The sequence below is a fragment of the Thamnophis elegans genome, chromosome Z (genome assembly GCF_009769535.1).
Source record: "Thamnophis elegans isolate rThaEle1 chromosome Z, rThaEle1.pri, whole genome shotgun sequence".
Classification (NCBI taxonomy): Eukaryota; Metazoa; Chordata; class Lepidosauria; order Squamata; family Colubridae; genus Thamnophis; species Thamnophis elegans.
Genome location: NC_045558.1, coordinates 26,766,946 through 26,792,154, shown reverse-complemented (window position 1 = coordinate 26,792,154; position 25,209 = coordinate 26,766,946). Strand labels below are relative to the sequence as shown.

General features: G+C 40.1%; 1 protein-coding gene across 1 annotated transcript in view; it reads left to right on the top strand.

Moving 5' to 3' along the window:
- The window catches only part of CUBN (cubilin), a 187,038-nt gene that overhangs the window by 111,817 nt on the left and 50,012 nt on the right, over nt 1–25,209 (top strand). The window contains 6 exon segments of the mRNA XM_032235067.1: nt 609–783; nt 12,061–12,175; nt 16,197–16,323; nt 16,874–17,010; nt 23,976–24,119; nt 24,223–24,408. Coding sequence (XP_032090958.1) covers nt 609–783; nt 12,061–12,175; nt 16,197–16,323; nt 16,874–17,010; nt 23,976–24,119; nt 24,223–24,408 — 884 coding nt within the window.

The following is a 25,209-nucleotide window of genomic DNA, read 5'->3' as shown; positions in this document are numbered from 1 at the left end:
AGTTTAGATACTGAATAAAGATGGAACCTTGTCATTTAATCTGATGTTAGAGATTGTCAGTTTTTCATGCAAAAAGCAAGAAAATATTACATGAAAAACCAATAAATGAATGGAAAGTTGTTATTGGTATCAATAAAAAGATAAATTTATAATGATTGGTGTGGCACCATTCTCATTGCTATATTACATTTTGCAGAAAAGTTATGGAGCATAATTACACTTCCTGTTCATAATTTTGAATTATTTTGATGCAATTTTGACCTGAAACTTAATCTTGGAAATTGGAGCCAATTAATACTCAGGAGTTAATTTTCCTTTATTAGTAACCCAATTCTGGTAAAAAATAACCAACTTTTATTTCCGATTAATCAACTTTTTTTCTCCTTGTGGACCAGTGCTATCTACTAGTAGTACTAATCTTTGTCTCAATTACACTGCCAAAATCTTACTGAAATATTCAAGATGATGCCTATCATGTTCTCTTCTCAAATGTTGCATTTTACTCTTGTCCTCAACAAACAATTGTAGAGCTCTTCATTACTTTTACATATTACTTGTTTATCCATTCATTATTTAGCTTTGTTTTGGTTTTTTATATGTCCTTCTAGATCTATGGTGGATATGATTCATCAACACCTAAGCTGGCTCAAGTTCGCACTTCAAGATCATCACAGAGTCCTTTGCATATCTCTAGCACTGGTAATGCAATTACAGTCAGCTTCAAAACAAGTGGGAGAATGAACAGAAAAGAATTCAATGCCAGTTGGCAAGAAATAGCTGGAGGTGAGAATGTGCATGATGATTTGATGGGTGATGCATTCTGAAGTTGTAAAACAGAATTCTGTCTGCCTTGCATCTCCCTATCTAACTCTGTCTGTCTGTCTGTATGTCTGTCTGTCTGTCTATCTCTATTTATCTATCTAACTCTATCATCTGTCTGTCTGCCTGTCTTTCTATCGATCTATCTTCTACCCATCTTAGTGCTTCTCAGTTTAAAGTTGAGATTTGTGTATTTCAACTTCTAGAATTCCCCAGCCACACCTTAAAGTTGCCAAGTTTGAAAAACACATTGATTATTTATTTATTATTATTATTTATTTATTCCATCCATTTCACTATCAAGAGGGTCTGGGCTACAAATATAGGCAGAATTTTTTTAAATTTTTTTTTGTTTATGTGCTTATACTGTACCAAATTCCAAGGAATTGTTTTAGTAATCTTCTTTTTATTATTGAACAGAAATATTACAGATTTAGAATTGGGTGACTACAAATCCATGACCCCCTCTGGTCCTGAAGCCTCTGGAGAGCGAAAAACCACCGAATGCGCAAACCAGAATTTCAGGATTGGGCTTCCAATTTGCACGTTGGGCCGTTTTTCACATTCTGGAGGCTTCATGGAAGACTCCTGAAGCCTCCGGAGGGCAAAAAATGGCCCTAAGGACAAACGGGAAGTCACCATTCCTGAACCTCTACGTTGCTCGTACGGCTGTTTTTCGCCCTCCGGGGAGTGCTGGTCACATGCACATGTGCACTGGTGTCACACGGATAGCATTATGGATGTGGCACGCCTACGCATGACCCTGCTGCACTTCCCCCACTTTTGGCACATGATCCAAAAAAGGTTAGCCACCACTGCTCTAGTGGCTATGTGATGATTCTATTAAAAATAATTTCTATTTCAACATGATAATAACATCCTGTTTGTGGGCTATGATATATAGTATCTAAAGGACACGTGCAAATTATTAAGTAATGAACTAGCATTTATCATGCCTCATCCTATGATACCATTTACCAAATGGCTTCCAGCACTTGCAAATTATTTTTTTCCACTTAGTACCAACATTAAGAAATTTTGCTAAAATTAGGATGGCCAGCTTTTTCTAGTCCTGATGAAGCTGACTAGGGTCCTCAGTTTTAAGTTTAGCAATAGCAATAACTAAAATGTTAATTCAACCCAATGCCTTCAAAAACTGATGTGATATTTATCATTTGTTGTTAGGATGGGAAACAAGAGTCGGTACTTCCATTTGTCTAAACCATAGCAAATTTTTAAAAGATAGAATGTTTTGTCCATAGTCATAGCCTGGTTGAAGTTTATCTGCATTTTTTAAGGTAAAATAGATGCTTCAGCTACCATTGTAAGTCAAAACAAGACTGTTTTATGGCTTTAGGTTTATTATATAATCAGCTGATGAAGATGAACCAGAATTAGAATCATCCCCTTATTTAGCTTACTCTGATGAAGTTGCACTATGTCCTGATTCTGAAGGATATGAATGCACATTGCCATCTTCAATCTTCAATCTGCTCCTAGTCCATCCTAATCTTCTCCCCTCCCCTTTTGCTCTACATCAGTGATGGCGAACCTATGACACGTGTGTCAGTGCTGACACGCGTAGCCATTTGGGGTGACACGCACAGGATTTCATGCGATTCATCCTCGGCTCCTGCACGGCCGCCGAGGATGAAAGAATCTGTGCTGGAGGAACGGGGGGGCGGGATGTGTGATCTCCCCCGCCCACACTCACTTACTGTATCGCCGCCGCCCCTTTCTGAGCGCAGGGGCTGCTGGTAAGGCATGCATGCCGTGCGCACACACGTCATCAGCGCGGCGAGGGAGGACCCGCAGGAGAGGAGCGCGGGAACACTGCGTTGTTTATTTATGAAAGGCTCTACAAATTTAAACTCTGCAAGTTTGAGCATTGCTCACTCCATAGCTCAGCATGCAAAAGCGCTTAATAAGGGAGAATTTATTAAAGAAACTCTCCTAAGATGTGCGTCAGTTCTATTTCACGATATGCAGAATAAAGATGCAATTATTAAGAGAATATCTGAGTTCTCTTGGGGCGGGCTGGAGCGGCATGTTGATGAGGACGTGGAGCTGGAAGCAGCCGACTCCACAGCCCTGGTTCACGGCACCCCAAACAAGTTCAATAATATCAAGGGCAACATACGAAATTGACTGATGAACAAAGAAGTTACTAAGCAGGTATGTTAAATAATTTGTTTTTGGTTTATTAAATACAATTATATATTGTAATTATACATTTTTGTAGTTTAAACTATAAATTGCGCAAAATTATGTTTTTGTCGAAGTGACACACAACGCGAGTTATGCTCGCTTTTTTGCCGATTTTTGACACACCACGCCAAAAAGGTTGCCCATCACTGCTCTACATCAAAGTAGGCTTTTCCAAATTCTGCCAGCACAAGTAGGCCATGTAGTTTGTCTCCTCAACCTCTCATTTTCTTGAAAGTAATATTTCTATTACAATTGGTTTTCTTGTATGAATTGTGGTGGGCACAGTGTCTTTCATCCAGTCACTAATTGCCTCTCTTCACAGTTATTTCACCCAGGACTGATAGAAAACATGAGGACTATTTTTGCTGTTGTTTTTGACAAATGTATCTTTTTAGGGGTTTTTTCTTCTTCTTATCAGATTGATCCAGTGGTGGGTTTCAATTTTTTTTAGAACCTCTTCTGTAGGTGTGGCTTGCTTTGTGGGAGTGGCTTGCCAACCATGTGACTGGGTAGGAGTGGCTTGCCAGCCATGTGGCCAAGTGGGAGTGGCTTGGCAGTCATCTGACTGGGTGGACATGGCCAACTTGTAAAATGTGGTGAAACTCACTTAACACTCTTGCTTAGCAACTAAAATCTTGGCTCAGAAACTCTGGCATTTGAAGCACGCAAATCTTAAAGCTGTCAAGTTACAAGACTCTTGCACCCCTAACCCTTTAGAAAAAAAACCCCCAAGGGTGTTGAAACTTGACAGCTTTAAGACTTGTGGACTTCAACTCCCAGAATTCCTCCTCTCCTTCTTCATCTTGATGATGTGCAGACAGGTGAGGGGAGGGAGCTGGAACCGTTCTAAATGGCACCGTAGATTTGTGGAACTTCTTCTATAGAAGAGGTTAGAACTGGCAGGAATCCACCCCTGGATCGATCCCATGGAAATTACCTAGAAGTAGAGAAATGATAGAGGGCAGGAGCTTGGTGAAGGCTAGATGAGGCTTAGGAAAGATTGCAAGAAGGAAACAAAAAAAATGGAGGAGAAAAGGTCAGGTAGGGGAAAACAAGCAATCAAATCTCAAAATCTTTTGCTGACTATCATAAATATGATGTAGTAAACACGAATTCCCCAGCTGTCTCCAAGCGCAAATACGCCTCCCTGTTTCCTGGCCTAGGATTCTCTAATGATTTGGCTTGTTGAAGTTCTCCTATTGGGCTTACATAGCTTAGTATTTGGAAGAGGTGACAGAGAAGAAGAGCTGGAATGAAGCTGACAACAATTTTGCCAGGTAACTCTTATAACTCAAGTGGCAACAAGAACAGTGAAAGGATGATGTTTTCACACGCTGCCAGTTCGCCAGTGGATTGGTGAAACCCAGACATAAGTAAGCAATATCTGCAGTAAGCGGAGGGTTAGAATCAACAGTCTAGTGCACTGTTTTTCAACTTAGTCACTTTAAGATATGTAGATTCTGGGAATTTAAGTCCACACATCATAAAATTATCAAATTTGAAAAGTCCTCTACAATTGCGTTCCCTATATGTTGCTTGCTCATGTGGATGCAGACTATCCCCAAAACCCCAGCCAAGGAAAAGAGAGCAACTGGTCAGCATTACTATAAAAAAAATGGAAATCCAAATACAGATTTTTGAAGTCAGCTAAGTTTTCCATCATTATGAACATGGTAAACAAGCTGCTTAAGGCTGCCATGTGGAAGAGATCATAATCAGAAGTTGAATAAGTGAAATCAAAGATTCACCCTCATCCAAAATATTCCTCCTTTTAGTAATCCAAATATGACCATTCACTAATCAAAATGAGAACCAAAGGTCTATGGGTTTTTTGTAAACTGTTTCCTAATATTCTCCATCTGGCAATATGACAATCACTAACACATAAAAAAACATACTTTTATAAAAACACCAGAACTGCTATTTAACCTTGAAAGCTAATTAAGAGTAAAAAGTAAACTTTAGAAAGGATTTTTTAAAAAAAAATATTTTGTTGTTATAAGTAGTCCTCATTTAACAGCCACAATTGGGATTGGCAACATGGTCATTAAGTGAAGCGGTTGCTAACAGAAACTGCTTTACAGATTTGTGAAGGTTGTAGATCTAAGAACTAATTGCAAGTTGCTTTTTCATCAATATCATAACTGTGAACACTCATTGTACGAGGCAGTCACTAAAATGACTACATATATATTTTTAGATGGTATTATTTTGAGAAGTTAATTGCTGCTATCCTTATTCATTTAGAAAAAAAAGGAGCAGTAGCAATATTCATATTAACTTGTTTGTTCATTCAAGAAATCTCACTTGGAAAAATAACCAAATTAATTCTCTTTCTGAATAATTTATTCATATTATTTTGCAGCCTCCTGATCTACAATAACAATTTTGAGAAGTTTTAAAACAGGTCAAAAATATGAAGTACTTTCACCGGAAGCAGTTTTGCTTCAGCTATTTTCTAATTTCCTTGTTTTTTTTTCCCCAGCAGCAATAAAGTGTCCAGAGAACAGACTTTGCAAAACTATAATATTCTGCTGATTTCTGAGATGCAGGGATCATTTGATTTAAGTTCCTCTTAAAACCTCTCTACAGTGTCGCTTTTTACAAAGTTATACCTCAGAAAAATGCCATATTCAGTAGCTCTCCAAGATCTGAAAAATCTTGCACCTTCCCATATAGAAACTCAAGAAAAAGAAAATGATTATTGCAGGAAATTTTTATCTGCCTAATATTTTTATTTAGTAGGGACAGAATATAAAAAAGAAAGACCTAAGTATTAGAATAACAAAATTAAATCTGGATAATTAGTTGTAAGAGAATGTTGATTTGTGGCAATAAAAAAGAGCCCCCCAGCTCTTTTTGCAAAATGCTACATGTGTGGGGGGCATTTATTATTATTGCAGTGTTTCTGAACCTCAGTAACTTTAAGATGTGTGAACTCCCAGAATTCTAGGAAAAAATGATAGGGAAACATTGATCTATTATATCAAACGAATAACTTTTGTAAAACATTTGTAGAAAAATAGTTTTTCTATCATTGAACACTTAACGGCTTTCAAGAATTGTACTTCAAATTTTGCTTGCAATTTCTGCATTGATTGTAAAACTTTTTTTTTTTTTGATAATGAAATCCAGATTGTTCTGAGTGACTAATCTTCAGTGGGAATTGTTCGAAATGTCTTCAGCCTCAAGGCCAATATTTTAACTGAGGAAAGCAAGCCTAATCTTAGAGTTGGCAAATGGAAGAGAGTTAGGGCAGAATGGAAAGACAGTCATAGCAGACTGGAAAAACTCTTCCCTTTTATGTATGTTGCATCTTTTTACAAATGTTTTCCATCTGTTCTTTCTTAGTGAGTTTACAGGACTTGGCTAGATTGAAGAGGCTCTTCAAAACGAAGGAGAAAGGGCAATTTCAAATAAATGATTTTTTTCTCAGCTATCAATAAACCTTTGGAATTGTCAAATAATGACAGAACAAACACAGTTGTAAGCAAGCCAGGTATTCATTCATTGCATCTTAGTTTGATTATTAACTTCATACAGATTGTGAAGTTGTTCTTTTTTTTTTTGAGACATTTTATTAGGATTTATAGGCCGCCCTTTTCCCTGAGGGGACTCAGGGTGGCTTACAATCGCAGGGAAGGGGGTGCAATACCAAAAGACAAACAATATGTGCACAGAATAAAATAATAAAACACAACTTGCATTCAACAGTCAACACTCGGGCGGGTAAATTGGGGACCTATCCCCAGGCCTGATGGGAGAGCCAGGTCTTAAGGGCTGTGTGGAAGGTCTGGATGGTGGTGAGGGTACGGATCTCGATGGGGAGGTCGTTCCACAGGGTCGGAGCTGCAACAGAAAAGGCTCTCCTCCGTGTAGTCGCCAGTCGACATTGACTGGCAGATGGGATTTGGAGGAGGCCCAGTCTGTGGATCTGATCGGTCAGAGGGAGGTAATCGGCAGAAGGCGGTCTCTCAAGTACCCAGATCCACTACCATGGAGTGCTTTAAAGGTGGTCATCAGTACCCTGAAGCGCACCCGGAGATCGACAGGTAGCCAGTGCAGCTCGCGGAGGATGGGTGTAATGTGGGCGAACCGCGGTGCGCCCACTATCACTCACGCGGCTGCATTCTGAACTAACTGCAGTCGCCGGATGCACTTCAAGGGCAACCCCATGTAGAGCCCATTGCAGTATTCCAGCCTAGAGGTCACAAGGGCTCGAGTGACTGTTGCGAGAGCCTCCCGGTTCAGGTAGGGCCGCAACTGACGGACCAGGCGAACCTGGGCAAATGCCCCCCTAACATATTCAGGGTCTAAAATTCTGAATTTCTACCATTCCTGGAAAAAATCCTGCCACTCTCAAAATATTCATTGTTGTTGTTAGTTGCAAAGTCGTGTCCAACTCATTGCAACCCCATGGACAATGTTCCTTCAGGCCTTCATGTCTCTACTATCCTCTGAAATCCATTTAAGGTCAGGTCTACTGCTTCGATGATTCCATCCAGCCACCTCATTCTCTGTCATCCCCTTCTCCTTTTGCCATCAATCTTTCCCAGAATTAGGCTATTCTCCAGTGAGTCCTTCCTTCTCATTAGGTGGCCAAAGTATTTGAGTTTCATCTTCAGAATCTGGCCTTCTAAAGAGCAATCTCTTGGGTCCCAACAAATGTGGTTCCTTCACTGATAGTACCTGCATCAGAGTTGATCTCCTCTAGGACTGACCAGTTTGATCACCTTGCAGTCCAAGGAAAACATGTATGCAATTTACTAATCCATATAATGAAAAAAAAATGATTGACTTACTCCAATGTTCTTAAGCAAATGTTCCTTTTTAAAAATGTTTCTAATTATATGTAAATCAGGACAAAATGTAGTTATTTAGAGATTTTTAGTTTTAATTAATGCATGGTTAATAATATTTCATAATTGCACTTACCTTCTATTTGATTTTCATAGGGGGCTCGACATTTACTTGCTGAAATCCAATTTCACTTAAAATTCATCTTATACTTATTATTAATCATTGTATATTATAAATGCATATAATTAGAGATTAGAGTAATCTCTAATTATATTCATAACCAGCACTAGGGTATAGTATTTGCACTAAAATAAATATTATTTTATTATTGTTGCTAAAGATACAAGGTGACGTTTAAGCAAGACTTCAAATAATAAATAAGGACTTTAAATTGTCTGAAATACAAGAAAAAGGATATGGAATGTATTTTTTTTCAAGGAAAAAAAAACAATTTAGTCAGAAATATAATAGGGGAAATAAAGTTTTCATCTCATTTTTTAAAAAGTAACTATCAGGGTAAGAAAAAGGAATTTCATAAACTGGGAATTGAACATCCTTTATCTTTAATAAGCACAGAAAGAGTAGTTTCACACATTGCAGTAAGGCATTTTTTACTTAAAAACTTAAAATATCTGAGAGCCCATAATACTGCATTATGGTGTTTGGGAGCAGAAGTAATGTATTTCTGAAACAGCTGCAGTATTATTTCCTTACTTCCCATTTTTGACTATTACAATGAATAGGCATGGCTGCAATTACTCAAATTTTGTGAAAATGGGTCTGTCCTGTGTTTTATTTATTTATTTATCAAATTTATATAATCCTCTATCTCCTCCCAAAGGGGATTCTGGACAGTGCACAACAATGAATAAAACACCTAATAAAACATATAAATTAACAGATTAACTGATTAACAGATCAGCAGAGTTGGAAATAATGGTGGGTTTCAGGCGGTACGCCCGGTATGGGATCAGCAGCCACCATACTAGAACAGTGCTTGGGATGGCCCACCCGCCCACCTTCGTTCCTTACCTGTATTTAAGCCAACCGGGCCATTTGGCATATGTGCGCAGCATACGGCACCTGCATGATGCTCCACTGAGCAACTGGAGTGTCACAGGGTGGTGGGTGCGCATGCGTATGCAGCTCATGTGCCTGTGGTGGATGCCCGGCCCCGTCGCAGCATATTGGTTGCAACAGGATCCAGAACCCACCACTGATTGGAAGGAACTTTGCAGGTCATCTAATCCAACCGCCTGGCCAAGCAGGAGACCTATATCTGTCTCTACCTAGGATCGAACTCACAACCTCCTGACTGTGAGGCGAAAGCTTCACCTCATCAAAATAAACTTCCAGTTTAATTGGAGCACCAAGGCCTGGCAGCCTAGCCTTATAAAAAAAAGTCAAAAGATTGGAAAAAATCTAATTTCAAAGGGAAAGGATGTTCCAAAAGATGGAGACCACAGCAGGGAAGACACATCTCTTGGGTCCCAACAAATGTGGTTCCTTCACTGATAGTACCTGCAACATGCCTTTTCTTCAAAATCTAATAGAAAACAGGAACTGTGATGGTCAGCATGTCAAAACAAAGGAGACAACTGAACAGGGGAACTGCCAAACAATTTTAGCCTGCATCAAATGCATTGGTAATATGAAAATAATTTAAGGAGAGTCTCCCTTTAAGACACAGGCAGGCTGGTACTAAATATGGATATTTGCATTTGCAGGTAATGCACTTATATAATATATTTCAAATGCTTATAAAATGTTGGAGTTTTTTATGGGACAATTAAACTATGTAATTCTAAAGTTATATTGATTCTTCTCTCCTACAGATTTTTGATGGTCGAAATAGGGAAGCTCAACTTCTTGGAAAAGTCTGGGGTGTGCAGCAATTTTCTTCTTTCACATCTACTCTAAATACTATGTTTGTGTGGTTTCACTATGACTCATCTATACATCTCCAAGGCTTTTGAGATTGGTTCACTGAAGGCAAGTTTCTCAGTGATATAAAATCCCTGCTAGACCAATATCCTTGGCCAAAAAAGCTATTTAAGTATTGAGGTTTTGGATTAATTTAGGCCAATAACAACAATTAAAAGTGGTTTTTTTTGCTGAAACTTTCAAATACAATAGGACATAACTCCGTGAAGAAAAGAGATGAAGTATAATTTGGTCAACTGCACATTTTTAAAAGATGTAAATGAAAACCAGTAGCGGAACTTTTGAGTAGTTTGGAGAACCAGTAAATACCACCTCTGACTGGCCCCATCCCCATCTATTCTCTGCCTCCTGAGTTCCAGCTGATTTGGAGGAAATGGGGATTTTGCAGTAACCTTCCCCTGGAATGGGAAAGGAATGGAGATTTTACAGTATCCTTTCCCTGCCACGCCCACCAAGACACACCCACCAAGCCATGCCATGACTACCACCTGTTCTGGCCTACAGTACCAGTAGTAAAAAATTTTGAATCCCACCACTGGTTTGGTATAATGGTCAGAGTAGAATCCAGGAGATGATGAGTTTTAGACCTACCTTAGACACAAAACCAGTAAATGACCTTGGACCAGTCACTTTCTCCCAGCTCTAGCTCTGGCAAGCTACTTCTGAAAAACTTTTGCCAAGAAAACTGCAAGGCCTAGTCTGGGCAGTCATCAGGAATCAATACTGATTGTTATGCACTTGTGCATGCGTGCACGCACGCACACACGCACACACACCCCTCTAAGAAATCAATCCATTCCCTTCCTCTGAACCACTACAAATGTTGGCCTATCCATGCCAACTGACAACAACTCCCTGAGTCTCCATGCATTTATAGCAGTTAGCTGGGGAATTCTGGAACTGGACACCCGCACATTGCACATTTCCAGGGCTGAGAAAGATTGCTCCAGGGAAGGGGTGTCCAACCCAGTGGGATGGATGTGTCACACGCTTGGCATGCCCACCCCCATTTTAGCAAAGGGGGGGGGAGTCATGATACATCACGTGACAGCAATGTGACGACGCAAGTTTGACACCCGTTCTTTAGGGTCTATCTGAAAAAAACAAGGAATGTTAAAAAATAAAAATAATGGGATATTTAATTGGTGCAGTTCAAAACATTTCATTGAAAACACTTTATTGACATCTATATAATTTCCCAGGAAACAAAATGTATTAGCTTAAAAAAGATCCTAAAAAGAATGTCTATTCAGAAACTTTCCATACAAAAATAAAAATCACACTTTATAGTATTTCAATTTTTATGTTAAATTTCATGCTCTAAACATTTATTTATTTTTTTCAGTTTTTAAAACAAATGTTGAGGTAATTACATTAAAGCAGTGTTTTTCAACCTTTTTTGTGCAAAGGCACACTTTTTTCATGAAAAAAATCACGAGGCACACCACCATTAGAAAATGTTAAAAAATTTTAACCCTGTGCCTATATTGACTATATATAAAGTAATTCTCTCACGGCACACCTTACACTATGTCACGGCACACTAGTGTGCCGCGGCACAGTGGTTGAAAAACACTGCATTAAAGTAGGCATCAGAAAGATTCTGCATAAATTCTGCATATACTTGTAAAATATATTTAAAAGCCTTGGGAAATATTTACAATTGAAAATATATATGAAGAAATTAATATGAAACGTGTGTGTGTGTGTGTGTGTGTGTGTGTGTGTGTGTGTGTGTATCCTCAAACTTTCCATTGTAAATAATTGCAGGAATAAAATAGAAGCTGATTCTGTTTAATGCTTAAAAAAAAATAACTGCAGGGCTTATTCAAACCAGATTTCTCACACAATGCTATCAGGAGCTTGTTCATGTGAGGTAACTATATTCTTGTAGAGAGTTAACAATAGCAATCTGGCTTCAACCTGAGAGTCTACTGATCAGACAAGTTGAATATTCCCAAATGTGAATCCCAGAAAAGAGGCACGTTTAGTGTAGCTCTGCAGATATATAATTTGTATGTGTATGTTGGCGCTCAGCATACAGACTCCTTTAGTGCTTTTCCAACTATATATTGATTTTGTGACTCACTTTCTATATACACATTTTATTCCGTGAAGTTTTAAGTGGAGAATGATGGATACTAGTAGATTTTTATCTATGTAATCAAGTTTCTTTTGGCAACACTATGCCCATTCATTAATTTTGAGATCTATACTATGACTCTTTAATTTCATTGCTGCTCAGCCACTCTAATTACCCGTATTTGCATATTTGTTATCACTCCAAAGTTTGTGGAAATATCTCAGAAGCTTCTTTAGTTGGTGGAGCCATTTCTTCTCCTCTGTATCTAGCAACATACCCAAATAATCAGAATTGTAGCTGGATTATTCAATCTCAAGAACCATATAAATTAATAAATTCATCTCTCCCTGCTGAGAAAGCAAAATGACTAATATCCTCTCCTCTTCTGTAAAAACAATGCAGAATTCCTCCTTTTCTTATCTGCAGGAAATCCTGCATCCTGTTAGATGGAAAATATCAGTAATGCTTATCTCTTAATCTCTTTTTATGGGGATTGAATGTGAAAATATTTAACAATCTGGTGTGAAATGAGATAAAGTGTTTAGTGTACAGCCTTGATTTTTCAGCATTAAACACCATGGGAATTCTATAGGTCAGTTTGCTACACAAGGGAAACCATTGTACAAGCTAGTCCTGCAGGCATAAGAAACATGGACATGCAAACTTACTTACATTTACAATTGAGGTAGTCCTCAATTTATGATCTCTCATTCAAAGTTATGACAGACCACCCAAAAGGTGTTTAGGACATGGTTTCAAATTTATAAATGCTGCAGTGCCATTGTTCATCCTTACAACCAACCAAAGAGACTCCCCCATACATTCCGCCAGGTTCTTGCAGGCCTTGGCTTGCTCCAAAGCCAGCCATTTGGTTCTGTTGATCAGCTTTAAGATCCCTTGCCTGGCTGAATTGGGAGAGAATAAATTTGGGTAATCCCAAGAGACAGGTGGAACCCTTTGGAGGCTATTGGATAGCTGATGTAAAGTAGGCCTTGGCCTATAGGCTGTAACTGCCCTCTGTGTAGTGGTTGCTTCTGCTGACCAGTTTAGGTTCTCTTGCCTGGCTGAATAACCAGCTAGGGATTAGGATGAGGTCTAGGCAACCCCAAGGATCAGGAAACAGAGTATCAAGTGCCTCAAAGGTGGGGAAAGCCTTGGGAAGCACTCCATGTCCCACTTAAAAACCAGCACATTTGTTTAATAATTGCATTAGTGTGAACAGGATAATGGCTATTTGCAATGTACAACCATGGTAGTCATAAGTCGAGGACCACCTATATATATATATTTGGTCTTTTAATTTTAGTTTCCCATAAATGAAGTTAACTCTAGTCATATCTAGTCTAAGAGACTGGCTAGGATCATGAAGTATGCTAAGTCAGAGGTCCCCAAAATATATCAATGTTTATGCAGTGCTATAATGTAGGTTAATTTAGGTTAACTACCTATATAGTGACACTAACACCTTTTTTGAAGCTTAGACATTATGATAAAGGTACTGCTCCTCTTATTGAACATAGGATGAACAATTTCTTAGCCCACACTGAAATTTGTAGTTTGAAAACCTGCACATCATAATTATAAGACCTTAACTTTGCATATATTTAATGGAGAAGGATTCACATTTCTTATAGAGCACAATATTAAATTCTTAAATTCAACTATTTGTTGGAATAGTTGACTGGCTGACCCTGTTTTTTAATTGTAATACAACTTGCTTAGATATCCAAATCATAATTAGGTATGACATTGGAACATTATACAATGTGACAAGAAGGCTTGCATATCCATTGTTTCCCTTTTACCTAGTGACTATTATTCTCCATGTTTTAATAGTTGTTGTTGCTGAAAGCAAATAATAATTTCAGCTTACCCAAAACTAGAGGAAATTTCTGGTTTTCAAACCTGGATGGTGATTTTGAATGAAACATCAGTTTGTGGTATGCATCTTACCTTAGGCAGTGGTGGGGTTCAATTTTTTTTATTACCGTCTCTGTGGGCATGGCTTGGTGGGTGTGGCAGGGTAAGGATACTGCAAGATCCCCATTCCCTCCTGATCAGCTGGGACTCGGGAGATAAAGAATAGATGGGGATGGCCAGTCAGAGGTGTTATTTACCAGTTCTCTGAACTACCTCCAAGAATTGCAATAATCTCTTTTCTCCCCTAATCTTAACCATAAATGCTTCTCTCATTTCTTTCGCATTTAGTTATATATTCCCTAAGATCAGAGGTGGTATTCAGCAGGTTCTGACCAGTTCTGGAGAACCGGTAGCAGAAATTTTGACTAGTTCGGAGAACCGGTAAATACCACCTGTGACTGGTCCTGCCCCCATCTATACTCTGCCTTCGAGTTCCAGCTGATCAGGAAGAAATGGGAATTTTGCAGTAAACATCCCCTGGAGTTGGAATGAATGGAGATTTTATAGTATCCTTTCCCTGTAGTGGGGTGGTAATGGAGATTTTACAGTATCCTTCCTCTGCCATGCCCACCAAGACACGCCTACCAAGACACATTATGCCAACCAAGCCATACCCACAGAACCAGTAGTAAAAAAATTTGAATCCCACCACTGCTGCATCCTAATCACTGACCACCACAGCTCTTTTAAGTAGAAGAGCAGTAAAAGTTATTAAATTTGTTTACAATTATTGTGCAAAGGTTCAATGTTATTTTCTTATATATTTCTTTTCTTTTTATTATTTTATGTTATTATTATTCCTTTGTTTTTATGCTTTATTTTTTTTTCTCTTTTTTCCTTTCTTATTTTTTTCCTGTACTTTTTCTCTAAGTTTAGTTTGTAGTAGTTTTTATTATTGTAATTAAAATTCTTAATAAAAATTATATTTAAAAAAACAAGAACACATTATAAATGACATATCACATACTGCTTGACTGACATCTTGGTTTTCAGAATATACCCTTCTGAAAGAGTCTTATGCTTAAATATTGTCTGGTATTGCTGTTTTTCCTCTGAAAGTAAAAAAAATATCATTGCTAGAGGAATTTTAGATACATTTCACCAAACCTTAATTAAGTAAATTACTCACTTTTTAAGTTCTAGAGCTATAGGCAACAAATCAGATACTTATTTAACTGGCTGAATTCACTTTCCCACTAATTCTATATTTAATGATAAAGGGATTAAAAACTATTTTTGTTGGATGTAAAATTGTTTTATGACAGCTTAGATTTCACATCAGACATATTTAAAAGAGAAAAAAACATCTATGGTTTATTCAGTCTTCTCAGCATTTAGTCAACATAAATATTCTTGGAGGATTTTTTTATTAAAATATAGGAATATTACTTTATTTAAAATTTGGTAGCTATTGATGGATAATTACATGGTTTTAAAGTACCGTATATACTCGAGTATAGGCCGACCCGAATATAAGCCGAGGCACCTAATTTTACCACAAAAAACTGGAAAAGTTATTGACTCGAGTATAAGCCTAGGGTGGGAAATGCAGCAGCTACCGGTAAATTTCAAAAATAAAAATAGATACCAATAATGTTTTTGAATATTTATTTCAAAGAAAAACAGTAAACTAGCGGTGTATTCAATGAAATACTTCACTCACCTCATGATGCTGATGTCCCGCTGTGATGATGATGTCCCGTGCAGCCGCGGGAGCGATGTCCCGCCTCCTATGACACACGGCACAGTGATTCCTATCATTGGATCACTGTACCAGAGGAGGTGGACATCGCTATGTGGCTGCTTGCCATAACAAGGAGGAGGTGGGACATCGTTGCAGAGCGGCAGGAGGGGGAGGAAGGGGAATCGTAAGACAGCCCTGCATTACATTAGAACGTGAGGAGGGGGGATGGTGCGGTGCGCGCTGCGCGGCAAACTGACACAGAGGGAGGGGAAACTCACAGGGGCACTGGGCCATTCACGAGTGTCACCCAGCGGCATGGCCCCACCCCCTTTTCTCCTCCATTTCGGGCAAATTTTTCACTGACTCGAGTATAAGCCGAGGCGGCTTTTTTCAGCCCAAAAAGTGGGCTGAAAAACTAGGCTTATACTCGAGTATATACAGTAGATCATTTCCTGCTAAATAAGGATTTCAAAGTTGTTATTTATAATGCTAACATATGATTTACATAAATGGAAGCTATAGACCAATTTCTTAAAGATTTGCCTAACAACTGATTAGCTGCATGGAATAAGATGCTTGAACTAGATATGACTTCGGTCTGATCCGCAGCAGATCCTCATTCCTGATTAATCTGTTCTATCCAAATTATACTGATAGATCATATCAAGGATGAAAGTTCAGTTCAGTAATCTCTAAAATGCAATACCCTTCCTCATATTCGTACCATTCTTTTTCAACAGTTAACCACATTACATTATCATTCGCTGATTGTGACATTGAAAATGATATACATAGCTGCAGCACTGATTATGTAGAAATTTGGGAAGGGGATAATTCCAATGCTCCTTTTCAAGGCATGAGAAATGTACAGTACTGATTGCCTATATATTTTAAACAGAGATTCTGTTTGTTCAGAACAGAACTTGTTAAGCGATAATGCCACTTTAAAACCAGGTGGGGAACAATGGTCCCTTTATGACTTGTAGACTTCAACTCTCAGAATTCCTGAGCCAGCCATGCTGTATATATTAATCATAGTTCATTTTGAAGACGTAGTGGAAAAATTATGGACATGTTTCAAGGTGTTCTGCATTGTACTTCTGTTTGATGCAACAGTACTAAATTGGTAAAAGGTGTGATCTGGACAAGTGAGATTTGTGAGTGATGTGGGTGATCTATAAAGATGATATAAATAAATAAATAACAAACTCTGAAACTTACTATGTACTTCTAAGATGTGAGGGAAAAAACTACTTATTCCTTAAAACTAGGATTTCCTGTTATAGGCCATATGTTCAAACAATATTTGCTAAAGTGAATTCCATACTTTACTAGATTCACAGTAATCTAGTAAAGGGGTTGTTTTCTCCATTTTCATATTGTACTTTGTCTCATCTCCTGCTTTCCCTGTACAGTTTGGGGAGGGGGGTACCTTCCATATGGGGAGAGGAACCTTCAATAGCCCAAGTTTTCCTGAATCATACCCATTGAACACTGAATGTGTCTGGAATCTTCTGAGCTCCCTTGGCAACTGGCTCCAGCTGTCTTTCATGCAAATCAATTGTTCAAAGAGTTATTGTTTAATCTTTTAATGGAGCAGCAGGAAGGAAATGCTGGGTTTAGAAGAATGTAATTACTGGCATGTAAAACAGTACCCACAACTTGGAAAGTGAATACAATCACAGCCAGAAAGGGTTTGCTTTATTTATTTATTTTCCTATTGCTTATTATCCTGGTCAGCTTTCAGGCAACTAAAATCTATGCTTATAGATACTATCCCAATTTTGCATCTATAACTTTTACAAAGTTACAACAGCAGTTATACATAGGTCCCTCTTTTTTTCTGCTGCTATTGTAAGTTTGAATTATCATTAAATGAATGTTGTAAGGACTGCCTGTATAAAATGTCATATTTGTTGAAGATGCCAGAAAATCTGAGAATATAAATACTGTTCACATTAATTCTAGAAAAAGTTTTCCAGTTTTACTTTATTTAAAACTGGCTGCCATACTGAAAAATACAATATTATTTCAATACAGAAATTCCAGAGTTTACTTAGTACCACTTGAGTTATATTAAACTATGATATATATTTTGGGTTTTTGCTTTCATTGCCCACATGTCAGCCTTGATTTCTGATGATTTCAAGGACAAAGGCCTATTTCAAGATCTATTTTCCACCCTATCTTTATAGAAATGGTTTGTCTTTGTTCAATTTCTGTGACTAAGCAACCTACTCCTAGTCCAGGGCCATAACCATTAGACCAACTCTTGTTTAATTGGCTATACTAAGCTAGTACATTAAAGAGCAATCCCTCCCTCACACCAGGGATCTATTCAATCATTTTCGAGAAAGAATACAGATAATCCTTGACTTATGACCATAACTGAGCCCAAAATTTCTGTTGTTAAGTAAGACATTGATTAAGTGGATTTTCCCCCATTTCTTGACATAATTGTTGCAGTTAGAATAGAATAGAATTCTTTATTGACCAAGTGTGATTAGACACCCAAGGAATTTGAATTTGAATTTACTTTATTTGTATGCCGCCCTTTTCCCTGAAGGGACTCAGGGCGGCTCACAATTCAAGGGAGGGGGAAACAAACAAAGTTACAAAATATAAAGACCATACACAGTTAAAAAACACAACAATCATACCATTCGAAGTGGGGCTGCAAGTCTTTAGCCCCAGGCCTGTCGGAACAGCCAGGTTTTAAGGGCTATGCGGAAGGCCTGGAGGGTGGTGAGGGTACGAATCTCCACGGGGAGTTCGTTCCACAGTGTCGGAGCAGCCACAGAGAAGGCCCTCCTCCGGGTAGTCGCCAGTCGACACTGGGCGGCTGATGGAATTCAGAGGAGGCCTAGTCTGTGGGATCTTATTGGTCTAGTGGATGTAATTGGCAGTAGGCGGTCTCTCAAGTACCCAGATCCAATACCATGAAGGGCTTTGTAGGTGACAACTAGCACCTTGAAGCGAATCCAGAGATCAACAGGCAGCCAGTGCAGCTCGCGGAGGATAGGTGTTACGTGGGTGAATCGAGGTGCACCCACGATCGCTCGCGCGGCCGCATTCTGGACAAGCTGAAGTTGCTGAAGGAATTTGTCTTTGGTGCATATGCTCTCAGTGTACATAAAAAGGCAAGATACATTCATCAAGAATCATAAGGTTGAAAAGTTGATATGTTAGTAACATGGTTGTGAAGTGAATCTGGGTTCCGCATTGATTTTGCTTGTCAAAGGGTTGTAAAAGGTAATCACATGACCATGGGACATAAGTCTGAAGCAGTTTTCAAGCGCCTGAATTTTGATCACATGATCATAGTAATGCCACAAAAATCATAAATGTGGAAAATGGACATGAGTCACTTTTTTCAATGCCGTTGTAACTTTGAACGGTCATTAAATGAACTGTCATAAGTCAAGGACTACTTGTATTCTGAGCATGCACAGAGAAATCTTTAGAAATAGGCTTTTGTATGAGATGGCATGAGATAAAGCTGAAGCCCAGTCCCTTTCATTTGCAATTAAATCAGAACACATGTGGCAGGGATTTTGAGTCATGCATTTTAAGGGGAAATGAATGCACACCCAGTTGGAAAAACTATAAAACTATAAAACAAAAACGTCCAAAGCAACAACTAACACATCAAAGGTTTTTAAATATGGCAAAGAAAATTTCTGGTCACAAGCAGTTCAAAAACAGAAATCCCAACTGAAGAGACTCTTTTCCTAAAAGTGAAAGAAGAGCTCTCTCTATAATGGAAATAAAAACTGATTTTGGAGTGGGAGGTACTGAAGCTTTGCATTCAGCAAATCAACTTTAATGATATATTTTGATCCCCAAAATGTAAAATAATATGCGTGGAGTTCCTCCCTCTACCAAATATTATATCTGGAGTGGTTATGTATTAAGCATCTTTCAAGGAATGCTTTTAGTATGGCATCCAGATGAGCTTGACATTCTAATTTCTCAGTTTAAAAAGTCCAGATACTATCCTCAGAATTGCAATCAGCAGAAACATATACAATTCAAGCTTTGGGGAAGAACAATCACAGCGAATTGACCTACAGGTCTACTCATGGTTCATTTCTCTTAAGATTGCAAATATTATTCTAATTCCCACACACTCAGCTCCATTTCCGTAGGCAATTTAATATTTTCCTTTAGCTCTTAAATGTTAGCTATTGTGTATTGTTTTGTTTTTGAAAGAAATAAATGGAAGGCATGAGAAATCTCCAGCAGGTAGTTTGAAGGTTTAGTACAAAGCCATGACATAAAATAAAATATTCCTTTGGGAAGATAGATAATTGCCTGGCTTAATTCTACTCAAAGTTGGAGCATCTGAGTCATCACATCTGTAATAACAAATTTAAATGTAAACAAAAGAGATTAAAATACATGTAGAAATGCAGCTGGCTAACTTTATTTTAGTCTTTACTTTATTTTACCATTACTGTATATTGGAAAACCTGAAGTTAAAAGAATTGATGAAATATTATAGATAATACTGTTAAAATGTGATCATGGTTCTTTGTGTTCTAAGTGATTTAAGTGGAGTAAAATTAATTGGTCTGGGCAAAGATTTGATCTGAAGGTTTCATGGGCTGTAAAATCAAATAAATAAGGGTTGGCAATATTTTTAGGTGGTGGGCTCATATATGTAACTTTAAATCATAGAATAGACACCAAATGCTTATTTGATTTTCTTTAACAAAGTAGTATTTTTAATTCATTAATATTTTTGCATGTTAACAGATACCATTTAGCAGGATTCCAATGCTGTGCTACAACAGACCACATATGGTGGAATAAATCAATCATATTGGCAGGAATTATTTTTTTACACTGGATAAATAGAAAGAATTAATTCTTTCCATTTTTTTTTAAAAAAATGAAGCTTTCAACAGAATAATACAGGGGAATGGCCAAGGATACAGTGATGCTATCAAAATAAGTGGGACCAAGAGCTTTGGCCCATTTTTTCATTTGGATAGAGCAAGAATGGATCTTTGTAATGCCCTTCTATTCTGAAGAATGGGAGATATGGAAGGACATAACAATCAAATTCAAGCAAATATATTTTTCTTATCTGTAGCAGTGAAAATAAAATTGGACAATTTAGCAGGAAAATGTTTTTGAAATTCTATTAAATTATTATTATTTTATTAAACTTTGTACATTTAATTTATTTATACCAGTATTAATTGGGGTTTAATTGGGAGGGGCAGATATGGCGGGGACTTTAGGGCTAGCCATTACCGGGGAAGGAGGGTTCGCTACATTACAGAGATCCCTCCTTCCGGCCCTATGAGTCCCACTCCAAGACCAGATGGCGCGAGTAGCCAGGACCCTGGTCTCAGGCTGCTGTTGCTAAATGCCAGGTCTGTTATTCACAAGGCTCCTCTCGTCCAGGACTTAATTGTTGACGAGAGGGCAGACCTGGCATGTATTACTGAAACCTGGCTGGGCACAGAAGGAGGAGTCCCCCTTGTAGAGATGTGCCCAGAGGGATTTCAGGTGCTTCATCAGCCGAGAGCCCAGGGAAGGGGTGGCGGTGTGGCTATTGTTATCCGGGAGTCTTTGTTACCTCGTAGGGTCCCTGCTCCGGAGCTTGTCGGGTGTGAGTCCCTGCTGATAAAGTTGGACCTCAAGGGTCAAGTGGGTTTGCTGCTAACGTACCTGCCTCCCAACTGCGTTGCAGCATCCCTCCCCTCGCTCCTCGAGTCAGTAGCCGAGCTGGCAGTTGAGCTCCCCAGGCTTATAGTTCTGGGGGACTTTAACTTGCCATCGCTCGGTGAACGCTCTGACGGGGCACAGGAGTTCATGGCTTCCATGACAGCCATGGGCTTGACCCAGGTAATTCGGGGCCCAACCCATACAGCGGGTCACATGCTCGACCTCGTATTCCTCTTGGAGCAGTGGATGTGTGATCTTGGTCTGAGGGGCAATGAGATTATACCCCTGTCGTGGTCAGACCACTGCCTACTGAGGCTTGACTTCCGGAGGCCAAACCCCCACCGTAGGGAGGAGGAACCGACCAGGTGGTTCCGCCCCAGGCGACTTATGGACCCTTTGAGGTTCCAGACGGAGCTTGGGGTAATTCCTGACGCTCTCGCCCACAGTTCGGCGGAGGCTCTGGTTGCCGCCTGGCATTCGGCGGCATCGGAGTCTCTTGACCGGATTGCGCCACTACGGCCCCTCCGGGTCAGTGGATCCCGGAGACCTCCTTGGTTCACCGAGGAACTCCGGGAGAAGAAGCGCCGGAGGAGACGCCTAGAGCACCTGTGGAGGTCCGATAAGTCCGAGGCGAACCGAGCACTTCTGACCACCTGCACCAAGGATTACATCCGGGCACTAAGAGTTGCCAAAAGAACGCATATCTCCGCCTTGGTTGCATCCGCCGAGTCACGCCCAGCCGCCCTGTTTAGGATCACCCGCTCCCTCCTTAATAAGAGGGATGTGGGAGACCCCTTGCAGGGTAGGGCTGAGGACTATGCCCAGTTCTTGGCGGACAAAGTTGCTCGGTTTCGGTCGGACTTGGACTCCACCGCAGTAGATCCAGCCAAGACACAGGGGGATTATTTGGCAAACCATCTCTGGGTTGAGTTCCAGGATGTTGCCTCCGGGGATGTGGACAAGGCCATTCGAGCTGTAAGTGCTTCCACCTGTATTCTGGACCCGTGTCCCTCCTGGCTGGTTGCCAACAGCAGGGAGGTGACACATGGCTGGATCCAGGCGGTCGTGACCGCCTCCCTTCGGGAGGGGCACTTCCCTGCCGTACTTAAAACGGCGGTGGTGAGACCTCTCCTGAAGAAACCATCCTTGGATCCAGCCATTTTAAACAACTATCGTCCTGTCTCCAACCTCCCCTTTATCGGGAAGGTCGTTGAGAAGGTGGTGGCCTTCCAGCTTCAACGGGCCTTGGAGGAAGCTAGTTATCTTGACCCCTTCCAGTCCGGCTTCAGACCTGGTTACAGCACAGAAACCGCTTTGGTCGCATTGACCGATGATCTCTGGAGGGCCAGAGATGGAGGCCATGCGTCCATCCTGGTTCTCCTTGACCTCTCAGCGGCTTTCGATACCATCGACCATGGTATCCTTCTGCGACGACTGCGGGAGGTGGGGGTGGGAGGCACTGTTTTGCAGTGGTTCTCCTCTTACCTCTCGGACAGGTCGCAGTCAGTGTTGGTCGGGGGGCAGAGATCGTCCCTGAGGCCCCTAACATACGGGGTGCCGCAGGGCTCGGTCTTATCCCCCCTACTATTTAACATATACATGAAACCGCTGGGCGAGATCATTCGGAGGCACGGGATAAAATACCACCAATACGCGGACGATACACAATTGTATCTGTCCGCCCCGTGCCAACTCAATGAAGTGGTGGACGTGATGAACCAGGGCCTTGAGGCCGTTAAGAGCTGGATGAGCGCTAACAAACTGGTACTCAACCCGGACAAGACCGAGTGGCTGTTGTGCTTTCCTCCCAATAATTTGGCCGACATCCCAACACTCAGGCTGGGGGGTCAAATTTTATACCCCTCAGACAGGGTCCGTAACTTAGGAGTCCTCCTGGATCCACAGCTGACTCTTGACCATCAGCTGTCGGCTGTGACCAGGGGGACATTTGCCCAGGTTCGCCTGGTCCGTCAGTTACGGCCCTACCTGAACCGGGAGGCTCTCGCAACAGTCACTCGAGCCCTTGTGATCTCTAGGCTGGAATACTGCAATGGGCTCTACATGGGGTTGCCCTTGAAGAGCATCCGGCGACTGCAGTTAGTCCAGAATGCGGCCGCGCGAGTGATAGTGGGCGCACCGCGGTTCGCCCACATTACACCCATCCTCCGCGAGCTGCACTGGCTACCTGTTGGTCTCCGGGTGCGCTTCAGGGTACTGATGACCACCTTTAAAGCCCTCCATGGTAGTGGATCTGGATACTTGAGAGACCGCCTTCTGCCGATTACCTCCCTCCGACCGATTAGATCGCACAGGCTGGGCCTCCTCCGGATTCCATCCGCCAGTCAATGTCGACTGGCGACTACACGGAGGAGAGCCTTTTCTGTTGCAGCTCCGACCCTGTGGAACGATCTCCCCGTTGAGATTCGTACCCTCACCACTATCCAGACCTTCCGCACAGCCCTCCCAGCAGGCCTGGAGCCTCCCCTGGCTCTCCCAGCAGGCCTGGGGATAGGTTTCCAATTTACCCGCCCGAGTGTTGATTGTTGAATGCATGTTGTGGTTTATCATTTTATTCTTGGTCACTTATTGTTTGTCTCTTGTTACTGCACACCCTTCCCTTTGTGATTGTAAGCCGCCCTGAGTCCCCTCAGGGAGAAGGGCAGCCTATAAGTCTTAATAAAATGTCTCAAATGTCTTAAAAAAAAATGTCTCTTTATTGTTTATACCCCCCTCCCTATTTTATGTAAGCCACCCTGAGTCCCCGTGGGGAAAAGGGCGGCCTATAAATATTAATAAAATACTAAAAAAATACTAAAAAAAAAATTAAAATCCTTTCAGGGACTTTCAGGTGGAAGAAAATGAATGCTGTACCAGAGGCTACATAGAAATTAGGGAAGGTGATTCCAGTGTTCCTCTGATGGGACTGTACTGTGGGAACTCTTTGCCAGTGATTATACCTCAATTACTGGACATCTTCTTTGGGTAAAGTTTGTCTTAGATGGCGCTATCAGTAGAAGTGGTTTCCAGGTTACATTTGCCTACTTTAAGTAAATATTTGACTCAGTTTCCCTTGGTCTTCTTTCAGTTGCACATTAGATTATTTTGAATTACGAGATGGGGCTGATTCCGCAACTCAGCTCATCATTAAACTATGTGAGACCTCTATGCTGGGCTTTCAGAGAACTTCTGGTTCTTCCCTATATATGAGATTCCAATCAAATAGTCTGGAGAGACGGCGTGGATTCAAAGCTAGATTTTCAAGAGGTGCCATGTACATTTAATCCTTGCGTAAGATTTTACTGATCCTAAAATCTAAGGGTATAAAGACAAATCCATGAACTGGTTTTAAAGATTACAATAAATCATCTTCGTCAGGTTCTTTAATCCTTTGAAATACACCAAGTAATGAAAGTGATTTCTGTATCATTGCTCCAATATGTTTAATCTTAGTATTTCAGAACGTTATTAATTATGGGATTTTTTTAAAAAAGTATTTAAAATGAGACTACACTTTTGACGTACATTTCAAAAATATTTGCATAAGTATTAAAAATACTAGAATAATGCAATTATAAAATCATTAAAAATTGGGATTGAATGGTGGAAGGCAAAATATGAACTGATGATACTGATGATTTGGAGAAATTCTTCAGCACCTAGGGCAATGAATGTTCTTAGCTGCTACTTTAAAGGAAATGCTACAAATACAGTTTTATATCATTTCCTCTGAAGTGAACACCAGGAGGCTTCCGCATTCCCTGGAATAATCACTGTCAAGTGTTCAGCAACTGATTTCAATCAAAGGCAAGATTAAAGAGACTTCTTTAATAAGATTTATTTAAATAGAATAAATACAATAAACGAATCTCAGCAACCAGATTACTTCCAATTTAAAACCCAATTTATTTCTCAATGTGTTAGAATGGAGAATTTTTTTCAATTTTTCATTAATGACTTCTCTTAATTGGCGAGAACTCTCTTCATTTTCCTGGTCATTGTGAAATGCATATGTGGTACCTATGAAGTTCTTTCATGCTCTTAACATATAATTATGCCCAGATGTCTTCATTCC